This window comes from Salmo salar, chromosome 03 (assembly GCF_965601325.2).
Source record: "Salmo salar chromosome 03, fSalSal1, whole genome shotgun sequence".
NCBI lineage: Eukaryota > Metazoa > Chordata > Actinopteri > Salmoniformes > Salmonidae > Salmo > Salmo salar.
The window spans coordinates 39,362,990-39,375,216 of NC_138293.1; the positions used below are offsets into that span (position 1 = coordinate 39,362,990).

At 45.8% G+C, this 12,227-nt stretch overlaps 1 protein-coding gene across 1 annotated transcript in view; it reads left to right on the top strand.

Moving 5' to 3' along the window:
• Positions 1 to 12,227, top strand: part of LOC106600076 (uncharacterized) — a 15,730-nt gene continuing 3,503 nt past the window's right edge. Inside the window, exons 1-14 of the mRNA XM_082973091.1 lie at positions 1 to 336; positions 684 to 2,802; positions 5,082 to 5,214; positions 5,399 to 5,519; positions 5,628 to 5,732; positions 5,848 to 5,944; positions 9,595 to 9,732; positions 9,990 to 10,043; positions 10,498 to 10,598; positions 10,708 to 10,836; positions 10,958 to 11,054; positions 11,135 to 11,207; positions 11,302 to 11,438; positions 11,610 to 11,860. Coding sequence (XP_082829217.1) covers positions 832 to 2,802; positions 5,082 to 5,214; positions 5,399 to 5,519; positions 5,628 to 5,732; positions 5,848 to 5,944; positions 9,595 to 9,732; positions 9,990 to 10,043; positions 10,498 to 10,598; positions 10,708 to 10,836; positions 10,958 to 11,054; positions 11,135 to 11,207; positions 11,302 to 11,438; positions 11,610 to 11,860 — 3,407 coding nt within the window. The 5' untranslated portion in view covers positions 1 to 336; positions 684 to 831. The remainder of the gene's footprint in view (positions 337 to 683; positions 2,803 to 5,081; positions 5,215 to 5,398; positions 5,520 to 5,627; positions 5,733 to 5,847; positions 5,945 to 9,594; positions 9,733 to 9,989; positions 10,044 to 10,497; positions 10,599 to 10,707; positions 10,837 to 10,957; positions 11,055 to 11,134; positions 11,208 to 11,301; positions 11,439 to 11,609; positions 11,861 to 12,227) is intronic.

Genomic DNA, 12,227 nt, shown 5'->3' on the forward strand with positions numbered 1-12,227 from the left:
TTTCTATAGGATGGAGACAGGACTGGAGAGGCAGAAAAATCTAGCAACCTGAATATATGAGAGCAGTCTTTCGTGCACGCGCACTTTCGCTTGATGGTCCCTGGCAGCGCGCCAGGTGGTAAGTGAAGGGCGCGCGCGTTGTCGGCGCAAGGTGTGGGGATTTGCAAAGTTTGGCATTTCCACAATGAACCGAGGACATTTTCAATCAGCGTTTGTAACGCCGTGGACGCAGGGATAATACTGGTTCATATAAATGCTGTTCAACTTGAATAGCGATATGAATCAAATTGACCTGCTTTTGAATGCGTTGTAGTTGTACTTCAGCTTTGCAAACAGGTAAGAACCAATAGGACTATATTATCTTCGGGTTATAAGATTGAAGTTAACAAACAGTACCCTACTGTAGGCTAACTGTCGTTTTATTACTTTGTTTTACATGTTTTGTTATGGTTGTTAGTAAGTAGTTAACCTCCTCCCCAGGCTAATTGCGCATGGGCAGAAGTGTCTGGTGAACAATGTTATTAGTAGGTAGGCCTAGTTGGAAGTAGACTATGAAAAACAAACAAAATTATAATTTGATATGAAATACAGATTTTTTTTCTGCACTTTTAGGCCAAAAGCACCACTGCCATTTCATGATTGTAATTTCCTCTGTTGTTAACTGACTCATGTCTCTCTCCTAGTGTGTTTTTCTGTAGACAGTGGACGGAGTCCTAAAGTTTAACTTGTTTGGAAACAGAGCGGTACCTTCTAACCCTATCTAATAAGGGAGACATGCAAACTTGACTCCTTCGTTGAGCTTCATACCTCTCCACCAGCCTCCAGCTCCAGATGATGCGGACGAACAATAAAGGCCGGAGCGCCTCCCCCCACAGGAACGCCTACAAGTCTGACTTCCACTCCATCAAATACTCCTTGGACACTGTGACCAGGCCTAGACCTACTTCCCTGGGCCTCTCTATCCCTTCACCTGGCCCCATGGCAGTCCCTCACACCAGGACCAGCAGTGCCAGTGGCCCTGGTGAGTGTTCTAGGGGTAGGACCCTCAGTCCTAGAGGGACCAAGATCCGAGACAACATCTTCCTCCAGATGGACAGCCAACAGCACCTCATCCACCCCTTGTCTCAGGCCCTACCCAAATGCTCTCCCAGCTACAGCTCTGTCCGGAGCATGTCCAGTGTAGAACCATCTATGCTAGATAAACCGTCCAAGGCCGAGGAGATAGAGATAGACAGAGCGGCTCTAGCTCAAAAGTTCTCTGTGACCCGGAAGCTGTTTGAGACGGTCAGCGGGGGTCAAAGTGTAAAGGTCAGCCCTGGCAGAGATGGCAGGGGGTCTGTGGATGGGAGGGGGGAGGACGGGGGCATGGGGAGAGCAAGGGGCAGGTCAGAAAGAGATGAGCTGACATCTACGTCAGAAAGCGAAGGAGAGGGGGAGGGGAGGAAACCCATCAACGTACACACACACATTTCTCTATCCGACGTAGAACTCCACACGCACACTTCATCACTGGACACCAGCTTGTCTACACACATTCACCCAGTTAATGGTCACTCCAGTGAGACTTTTTCCCCTGATGGCCCAAGTCCTATGGCTGACCCCTCAGACAGCAGCAGTGTGTGTGGTGGAAGTGTGTTAGATGGGAGTGTGTGTGAGGACTCTGTGTGCTCCCATGTATTCAACCCACCTAGCCCAGCACCCAGCACCCTCCACTCTCAGCATCCATCCCATTCTTATGACTCCCCTAGTCCTCTCACCCCAGTCTCCCCCTGTTCTGACCAGACTGACTTCTATGGCCCTAGTACACCTAATGCTGACAACAGGACTTTGTCTGAGGGGAATGACCCTAATGATCTTTACATGACCCCTGGTGACCCTTTGACCCCCACAGAGGGGTCAGGGGCTAGGACTGTGAGGGCGGAGCTAGTGGAGGTGAAGAGCGAGTCGTCTGAGAGCGAAGGGAACGAGGGAGAGGAGGATGAGGACACCTTAAAGAAAGAAGAGGAGACCATGAAGCAAGAGGAGGAAAGCAAGAGGGAGGAGAGCAATGTGAATAACCTGGTAGATGATGTGTTTGAAGAATCCGGTGTGGAACCTAGAATGGTAGAACAGAGAATGGTTGAACCTACAGTGCAACCTAAAATGGTGGAACAGAGAACAGTTGAACCTCCAGTAGAACCCAGAATGGTTGAACCCTCGTTAAGCGAGTGTGTGGAGGGATTCCCTGACAGTTCTGAGGTGAGGGAGAAGGAATCAGGGAGAGACATGTACCAGCAGGCGATAGAATGGAGGGAGGGGCAAATGGCGGGAGAAAGCAGACGGTATAGAGAAGAGGGGACGACAGGAAAGAGTGAGATGGAGAACGAGAATGTAGGGACGGAAGAAGGAGATGAGGCAGGAGAGCAGGAGAAAGTTGAGGCGAGAGGAAGCATGCGTAATGAGAGCAAAGAGGAGGAAGGGAACGAGAAGGCCGGATTGGAGGCAAGAGGGAAAGACTTCAGGGTAAAGAAGGAGGTGAGAGAGGAAGAAGAGAGGAAGTGCAGATGGAGAGTGGAGGTGAAGGATGAGGACGAAGGGAGAGAGTGCACTGAGAGAGGAGAGAAGAATGGGTCTACCATCATCCTTGGGATTGAGGAGGAGGCCTTCGCGAAAGACAGGGAACGGGACTCCGCAAGATGTCTGACTCCAGAGCCAGAGGAGCAGCTCTCTACTGAATATGAAGAGATTCCCGGTCTTCCTCATGAGGATGATGAGGATTCTGCTAAGACAAGGAAGGTCAAATTCTCGACAGCACCAATCAAGGTAAACCCCCCAGCCACCCCTACCCCACACCCAATCTCATTGTTAGAAGAACACCACAAAAACTCACTCACCCCATTGGGTTTGATTAAAGGGGTACCAGATTTTGATTCAGAGAGTAAGTATGGCTCAATCCCTTAGTTGTGGTAAAATGAAAAGCATGGGTAGGTCGAAGGAACTGTCTGTAGAGCTCCGAGACAGGATTGTGTCGAGGCACAGATCTGGGGAAGGGTACCAAAACATTTCTGCAGCATTGAAGGTCCCCAAGAACACAGTGGCCTCCATCATAAATGGAAGAAGTTTGGAACCACCAAGACTCTTCCTAGAGCTGGCCGCCTGGCCAAACTGAGCAATCGATGGAAAAGGGCCTTGGTGAGGGAGGTGACCAAGAACCCGATGGTCTCTCTGACGGAGCTCCAGAATCCCTCTGTGGAGATGGAAGAACCTTCCAGAAGGACAACAATCTCTGCAGCATTCCACCAATCAGGCTTTTATAGTAGTTGCTAGATGGAAGCCACTCCTCAGTAAAAGGCACATGACAGCCCGCTTGGAGTTTGCCAAAAGGCACCTAAAGAACTCAGACCATGGGAAACAAGATTCTCTTGTATGATTTAAACCAAGACTGAACTCTTTGGCCTGAATGCCAAGCATAATGTCTGGAGAAAACCTGGCACCATCCCTACAGTGAAGCATGGTGGTGGCAGCATCATGCTGTGGGGATGCTTTTCAGCAGCAGGGACTGGGAGACTAGTCAGGATCGAGGGAAAGATGAACGGAGCAAAGTACAGAGAGATCCTTGATGAAAATCTACTCTAGAGCGCTCAGGATCTCAGACTGGGGTGAAGGTTCACCTTCCAAAGGGACAACGACCCTAAGCACACAGCCAAGACAACGCAGGAGTGGCTTTGGGACAAGTCTCTGAATGTCCTTGAGTGACCCAGTCAGAGCCCGGACTTAACCACTATCGAACATCTCTGGAAAGACCTGAAAGTAGTTGTGCAGTGACGCTCCCCATCCAACCTGATAGAGTTGAGAGGATCTGCAGAGATGAATGGGAGAAACTCCCCAAATACAGGTGTGCCAAGCTTGTAGCAAGAGAGTACCAAGAGAGTTCAAAGGGTGCCTACTTTGAAGAATCTCACATTTTAAAATATATTTTGATTTAACACTTTTTTTTGGTTAAAACATGTTTCCATATGTGTTATATCATCGTTTTGATGTCTTCGCTACTATTCCACAATGTAGAAAATAGTAAAAATAAAGAAAAACCCTTGAATGAGTAGGTGTGTCCAAACTTTTGACTGGTACTGTATATACAAATATAATGGGGTATATGAATAGAAAAGGTGTGTACAGCAGTAGTTGTATAGGATGAGCCATGACTCAAATACAGTATAGAACATCCAACTTCCCTACTGTATGTGACTCCACATTAGGTTTTTCAGTGTGAGGGATTCTAGTCAGGATCTAAAATCTCCCAGACATCTCAGCCCCTGTAGCTGCCAAGTCTTCTGAGAGCCTTACTAGGTATGCCACTGTTGGCACACATTTCACCAGGTCAGTGTGTATTTGGGATTTAATTACTGGCAAATGAAGTCCCATAACTGTTTTGAGGACCATTTTGTCTAAGACGTTCCCTGCCTCTGAGATTGAACTGCAGCACATGGATTTGCGATGACTCAGCATTGTGTGTGTGTGTGTGTGTGTAAAGCTTAGTGTGGTAAGACTAAGCGTCTGCTACAGCTTGTGTTTCCATCTCACACCCCAGTCATATTGGAGGATCTGACAACATAAACACTATGGTGTGGTATCAATAAGTCCAGCTGGCAGAGAGCGGGTAGACAATCTGGGGGACCCAGAAAACCAGACTGGCATCCACACACACACACACACACACACACACACACACACACACACACACACACACACACACACACACACACACACACTAAACTTGACTATGAAAGATGTAATTGTGTGTGTGTGTGTGTGTGTGTGTGTGTGTGTGTGTGTGTGTGTGTGTGTGTGTGTGTGGTGTATGCCAGTCTGGTTTTCTGGGTCCCCCAGATTGTCTACCCGCTCTCTGCCAGCTGGACTTATTGATACCACACCATAGTGTTTATGTTGTCAGATCCTCCAATATGACTGGGGTGTGAGATGGAAACACAAGCTGTAGCAGACGCTTAGTCTTACCACACTAAGCTTTACACACACACACACACACACTAAACTTGACTATGAAAGATGTAATTGTGTGTCTGTGTGTGTGTGTGTACTCTCAGGTGTTCCTTACCTACTCTAATGCGGACTATGACAGGCGTAACGATGACGTTGACCCTGTGTCTTCCTCTGCTGAATATGAACTGGAGAAGAGAGTGGACAAGATGGACCTCTTCCCTGTCCAGATAGAGAAAGGTTGGTCCCCTCTCTCCTCTGCTATCTCCCTCCCTCTATCCTTTACCTCTTCCATTCCTTTTTACATTCCTCTCTCCTTCTCTCTCACACCCTTTATCAGCCCATCTCTCTCTCTCTCTCTCTCTCCTTTTGTTTTTACACCTACTCTTTTTCGTCTACCTCCCCTGTCTCTGTCTGTCTGTAGGAGACGAGGGTCTGGGTATCAGTATAATAGGGATGGGGGTAGGGGCTGACCAGGGTCTGGAGAAGCTGGGCATCTTCGTTAAGACCGTCACAGAGAACGGAGCTACACAACAGGACGGACGGTGAGAATCTGATCTAAGGTTAATGATGCCTTTCTAATGGTAAGATGCGAGTGTAATACTGTAAGCTGATCCTAGATCTGTGTGTCTCTCTCTGTGTGTGTGTGTCAGTATCCAGGTGAATGACCAGATAGTGGAGGTGGATGGGGTCAGTCTGGTCGGAGTCACACAGCTGTTTGCTGCCACTATGCTGAAGAAAACCATTGGCACCGTCAGGTGTATATATACAAATACACACACACACACACACACACACACACACACGTTCTCTACGGCAATTTGGTGTACCACTTAACACAGGCTGATGATTTGTCGTTGTCTCTTACTGCAGGTTTTTGATAGGCCGGGAGAAGCAGGGGGAGGAGAGTGAGGTGGCTCGTCTGATCACTCAGAGTCTGGAGCAGGACAAGACACCACCTACAGTGGAGGTAGGTGTGAGACTGTGTATACAGTGCCTTCAGAAAGTATCCACACCCCTTTACTTTTCTAACATTTTGTTACAAAGTGGGATTCAAATAGATGTAATTGTTGTTTTTTTTGTTTTTGTCAATGATCTACACAAAACACTAATACACTATATATCCAAAGTATGTGGACACCCCGTCAAATTAGTGAGTTCGGCTATCTCAGCCACACCCGTCGCTGACAGGTGTATAAAATCGAGCACACAGCCAAGCAATCTCCATAGACAAACATTGGTAGTAGAATGGCCTTACTGAACAGCTTGGTGACTTTCAATGTGGCACCAACGTAGGATGCCACCTTTCCAACAAGTCAGTTTGTCAAGTTTCAGGGTTCGGGCTAGGCCCCTAAGTTCCAGTGAAGGGCAATCTTAACACTACAGTATACATTGACATTCTAGACGATTCTGTGCTTCCAACTTTGTGGCAACAGTTTGGGGAAGGCCCTTTCCTGTTTCAGCATGACAATGCCCCCATGCACAAAGTGAGGTCCATACAGAAATGGTTTGTCAATTGGTGTGGAAGAACTTGACTGGCCTGCACAGAGCCCTGAGCTCAACCCCATTGAGCCCTGAGCACAACCCCATTGAGCCAGGCCTAATCGCCTAACATCAGTGCCCGACCTCACTAATGCTCTTGTAGAAAGACTTCCCAGAAGAGTGGATGCTGTTGTAACAGCAAAGGGGGGACCAACTCCATATTAATGCCCATGATTTTGGAATGAGATTTTTGACGTGCAAGTGTCCACATTCTTTTGGTCATGTAGTGTACATCTTGATAAGATAAGTATCCAACCCCCTATGTCGATACATGTTAGAATCAACTTTGGCAGCGATTACAGCTGTGAATCTTTCTGGGTAAGTCTCTAAGAGCTTTGCACACCTGGGTTGTATAATATTTGCACATTATTCTTAAATTCTTCAAGCTCTGTCAAGTTGGTTATTGATCATTACTAGACAGAAATGTTCAGCTGTTTTGCTGGACAGACAATTTAAGTCAACTTTAACCAGGCCACTCAAGAACATTGGTAAGCAACTTCAGTGTATATTTGGCCTTGTCTTTTGGGTTATTGTCCTGCTGAAAGGTGAATTTGTCTCCCAGTGTCTGTTGCAAAGCAGACTGAACCAGGTTTTTTTAATGATTTTGCCTGTGCTTGGCTCTATTGTTTATTTTTATCCAACAAAGGTCACTAGTCCTTGCCGATGACAAGCATACCCATAACATGATGCAGCCACCACCATACTTGGAAATATGAAGTGTGGTATTCAGTGATGTGTTGTTTGTATTTTTTTCTTTTTTTCTTTAGTGCCTTATTGAAAACAGGATGCATGTTTTGTAAGAAAAAATCTGTACAGGCATCCTTCTTTTCACTCTGTCATTTAGCTTAGTATTTTTGAGTAATTTACAATGCTGTTCATCCATCCTCCGTTCTCATATCACAGCCATTAACTTCTCTAGGGCCAGTGGGACGATTTCGTCCCACCTACGTAACAGCCAGTGGAATCCCATGGCGCGTTATTCAAATACCTTAGAAATGCTATTACTTCAATTTCTCAAACATATGACTATTTTACACCATTTTAAAGACAAGACTCTCGTTAATCTAACCACACTGTCCGATTTCAAAAAGGCTTTACAACGAAAGCAAAACATTAGATTATGTCAGCAGAGTACCCAGCCAGAAATAATCAGACACCCATTTTTCAAGCTAGCATTTAATGTCACATAAACCCAAACCACAGCTAAATGCAGCACTAACCTTTGATGATCTTCATCAGATGACAATCTTAGGACATTATGTTATACAATACATGCATGTTTTGTTCAATCAAGTTCATATTTATATCAAAAAACAGCTTTTTACATTAGCATGTGACGTTCAGAACTAGCATACCCCCCGCAAACTTCCGGTGAATTTACTAAATTACTCACGATAAACGTTCACAAAAAACATAACAATTATTTTAAGAATTATAGATACAGAACTCCTCTATGCACTCGCTATGTCCGATTTTAAAATAGCTTTTCGGTGAAAGCACATTTTGCAATATTCTAAGTAGATAGCCCGGCATCACAGGGCTAGCTATTTAGACACCCACCAAGTTTAGCCCTCACCAAAGTCAGATTTACTATAAGAAAAATGTTATTACCTTTGCTGTTCTTCGTCAGAATGTACTCCCAGGACTTCTACTTCAATAACAAATGTTGGTTTGGTTCAAAATAATCCATAGTTATATCCAAATAGCGGCATTTTGTTCGTGCGTTCAAGACACTATCCGAAAGGGTAAAGAAGGGTGACGCGCGCGACGCGTTTCGTGACAAAAAAATTCTAAATATTCCATTACCGTACTTCGAAGCATGTCAACCGCTGTTTAAAATCAATTTTTATGCCATTTTTCTCGTAAAAAAGCGATAATATTCCGACCGGGAATCTGTGTTTTAGTACAAAGAGAGAGAAAATAAAAACATGGGGTCGCCTCGTGCACGCGCCTCAGTGTCATTGTCCTCTGATAGACCACTTACCAAAGGCGCTAATGTTTTTCAGCCAGGGGCTGCCTCGACATCATTCAGCTTTTTCCCGGGTTCTGAGAGCCTATGGGAGCCGTAGGAAGTGTCACGTTACAGCAAAGATCCTAAGTTTTCAATAAAAAGAGTCAAGAAGCCCAAGGAATGGTCAGACAGGGCACTTCCTGTACAGAATCTTCTCAGGTTTCTGCCTGCCATATGAGTTCTGTTATACTCACAGACACCATTCAAACAGTTTTAGAAACTTTAGGGTGTTTTCTATCCAAAGCCAATAATTATATGCATATTCTAGTTTCTGGGCAGTAGTAATAACCAGATTAAATCGGGTACGTTTTTTATCCGGCCGTGTAAATACTGTCCCCTAGCCCTAACAGGTTAAACTCTGTAACTGTTCTAAAGTCACCATTGGCCTCATGGTGAAATCCCTGAGTGGTATCCTTCCTCTCTGGCAGCTGAGTTAGGATGGACGCCTGTATCTTTGTAGTGACTCGGTGTATTGATACACCAGCCAAAGTGTAATTAATAACTTCACCATGCTCAAAGGGATATAGGTAAAAAAAAAATATATATATATATATATATATCTACCAATGGGTACCCTTCTTTGTGAGGCATTGGAAAACCTTGCTGGACTTTGTGGTTGAATGGGTTTGAAATTCACTGCTCGACTAAGGGACCTTACAGATAATTGTGTGGGGTACAGAGATGAGAGAGTCATTAGAAAATGATGTTAAACACTATTATTGCACACGGAGTGAGTCCATGCAACTTATGTGACTTGTTAAGCACATTTTTACTCCTGAACTTATTTAGGCTTGCCATGACAAAGGGATTGATTACATAGCGACTCACAACATTTCAGAGTTTCATTTGCAATTACATTTAAAACATTTAAAAACATAATTCCAATTTGACATTATGGGGTATTTTGTGTAGGCCAGTGACACGACATCTCAATTGAATCCATTTAAAATTCAGGCTGTAACACAACAAAGTGTGGAAAAAGTCCAGGGGTGTGAACACTTTCTACACTTTGTACGTAAGCATTCCTTATTGGTTGTACCTGTGTGCGGGTGTTTTATGCATCTCAGTTGCTAATTAGAGGTGATGATGGTGCTCTGGGGCTGAGCACAGTGGACGAGAGAGAGGAAGATCTCCTTACAGAGGATGAAGAAGAGGAAGACCTAACCAGCCTGGACTCAGCCCAGCTCTGCCTTAAATACAAACAGGTGTGACAGTCAGATGTGTTGAAGTCCAGTATTGTGTGTGTGTGTGTGCGCGTGCGTGCGTGCGTGTACTCTGGTGAAAACGTACTCTGTTACCCCCCCCCCCCCCCCCCCCCCGAAAGCATTATGTTCCTGGTGCCAGAACAGATTCTAGTGTCTGGAGATCTGAAGGCATCAGATAGGTGTTAGTGTTAATAAGTGTTGTTAAGTTGCATTGTGTTGTGCAAAGTGTTTTCAAGTGTGTACTGGTCTCGCCTCAGCTCCAATTGAAGCTCAGGACCAGATCAGACCAACTCTACCTAGCCCAGGAGAAGGTAGGTCACACTGACGAGACTGTCAAAACGCATGCTAACACACACACTCTTCCTCCCTCTCAGAACAGACTCATTTAGCTCTATGAGACGTCCCTGTCTACAGTCTGAGTTATTAGTACAGATGCCATGTTCCAATAACCTTGAAAATAGACTTTCTTCTTGTCCGTCTTCCCTGTGTTATCACTGATCGGATCTGACGTGACAGCATTGGTTAAAGCGATCTAATTTAGGCCCTTACTTTTACCTGTGCAATTGTTCGATTTAGTGATTATTTAGGAAGAAGGAAGGCTGCATCTTCAAGGTATTGGAACGTGGCTGAAGTGGACTGGGTGCTTAGTAGAGTGGGTAGGGGATGTTTCTAAGGGGAGTGTCTACTGTCTAGGGATGAGGGCTAGATGAATGGGGCTCATGGTATGGGGCTAGGGAACTGGTTACCCACCTGTTTGTCCTCCAGCTGAGGGTTTGTGAGGAGCAGCGGGCCTTGTGGGAGAGTCGTCAGGATGAGCTGGAGCAGAGTGTCCAGGATGGAGAGGAGAAGGCTGACCAACTAGAGAAGTAATCATCAATTACACTGATCTACCAGTCACTCATTTAGTGTGATGGTGATGATAAAAAATTCTGATTATGATGAACATGATGAGGAAGAATGTGATTGTTCTTCTAGGTACTGGCAGGAGGCCCAGGCTCTGTGCAGGATTGTGAACCAGCGATTGGCTGACACTCAGAGCCAATTCGACAGCCTAGAGGTCAAATACAGCAAGGCCAAGAGACTGCTGAGGGAATTCCAACACAGGTGAGCTCTGGGTAATGTAGTCAACAGTGAAAATGCCCCTGTGAGCCAATTTGGAACTTTCACTGCCATTTTAGAAAGTATATTTCTCTCTGTGTCTGATGGTCCTTCTGTCCCTGTGCAGAGAGAAGGAGAGTGAGAGGAGAGAGGAAGAGCTGCGGCGAGAGATGGAGGAGACCGAGAGGAGACACAGAGATACCGTGGATAGACTACAGAGACAGGTGAGACTGGAGGAGATGACGTAAACTGCGGTGCACAGCTACTACCTGAGTGAGAAGTGTTTTTCTTTTCCTCTGTTCAGATAGGTCCCCTGGAGCGAGGGGAGGCGGTCCCTGAGATCGACAACCAATCGCTGGACACCTCATTTACCTCCAGTAAGACACTGCCCCTCGGGTAGTATGTGTCTGTGTGTGCGAGCATGTGTGTCTCTTTGTGTATTGAGCCTCTCAGACTGTGTGTTTGTATCAGGTGCAGACTGGAGCATTGCGGTGCCTGAGACGGGTCGGCTGGACACCAGCGCTCACAGGGCCAGAGCACAGCTCGCCCAGAAAGCCAAGAGACACCCTCCCTCACGAGACAAACTCAGAGAGTCCTTCAGGAGACAGGTCAGACACATACATACATACATACATACATACATACATACATACATACATACATACATGTACATACATACATACCTACATACATGTACATACATACATACATACATACATACATACATGCATACATACATACATACATACATACATACAATGTTCTATCACTCCCTGTAGGGTGAGGAAGACCAGATTCAAGCCTGTGACAGGAAGAGCCAATCTCTGACTGCGAGCACACCCCGAGAGGCGGGACGTTCATTCTCAGCAGGAGGTGACCGTGTCCACTCCAGCACCACCTCTCTGTCTGCCCTCACCCCCCAGTCCCATCCCCCATCCTCTCTCCTCACCCCCCATCCAGGCCAGTCTCCCTCTAAAGAGGACAACTCCTCTACCACACACAAATCAAAGAGAAGATTCCCTGACTTCAGGTAGGTTGCTCACCAGATCCTCTTGTAGTTGTAGTGTACAGCAAGCCCATTCTCAAACCAACCCCTAACCCCTTTCCCCTAGGCACTTCTGAGCAGATAAGATACTTTTGTATGTATAGTGTATGTGGACACCCCTTCAAATTCGTGGATTTGGCTATTTCAGCCACACCTGTTGCTGACATGTGTATAAAATCGAGCACACCACCATGCAATCTCCATAGACAAACATTGCCAGTAGAATAGCCTTACTGAAGACCTCAGTGACTTTCAACGTGGCACCGTCATAGGATGCCACCTTTCCAACAAGTCAGTTTGTCAAATTTCTGCCCTGCTAGAGCTGTCCCGGTCAACTGTAAGTGCTGTTATT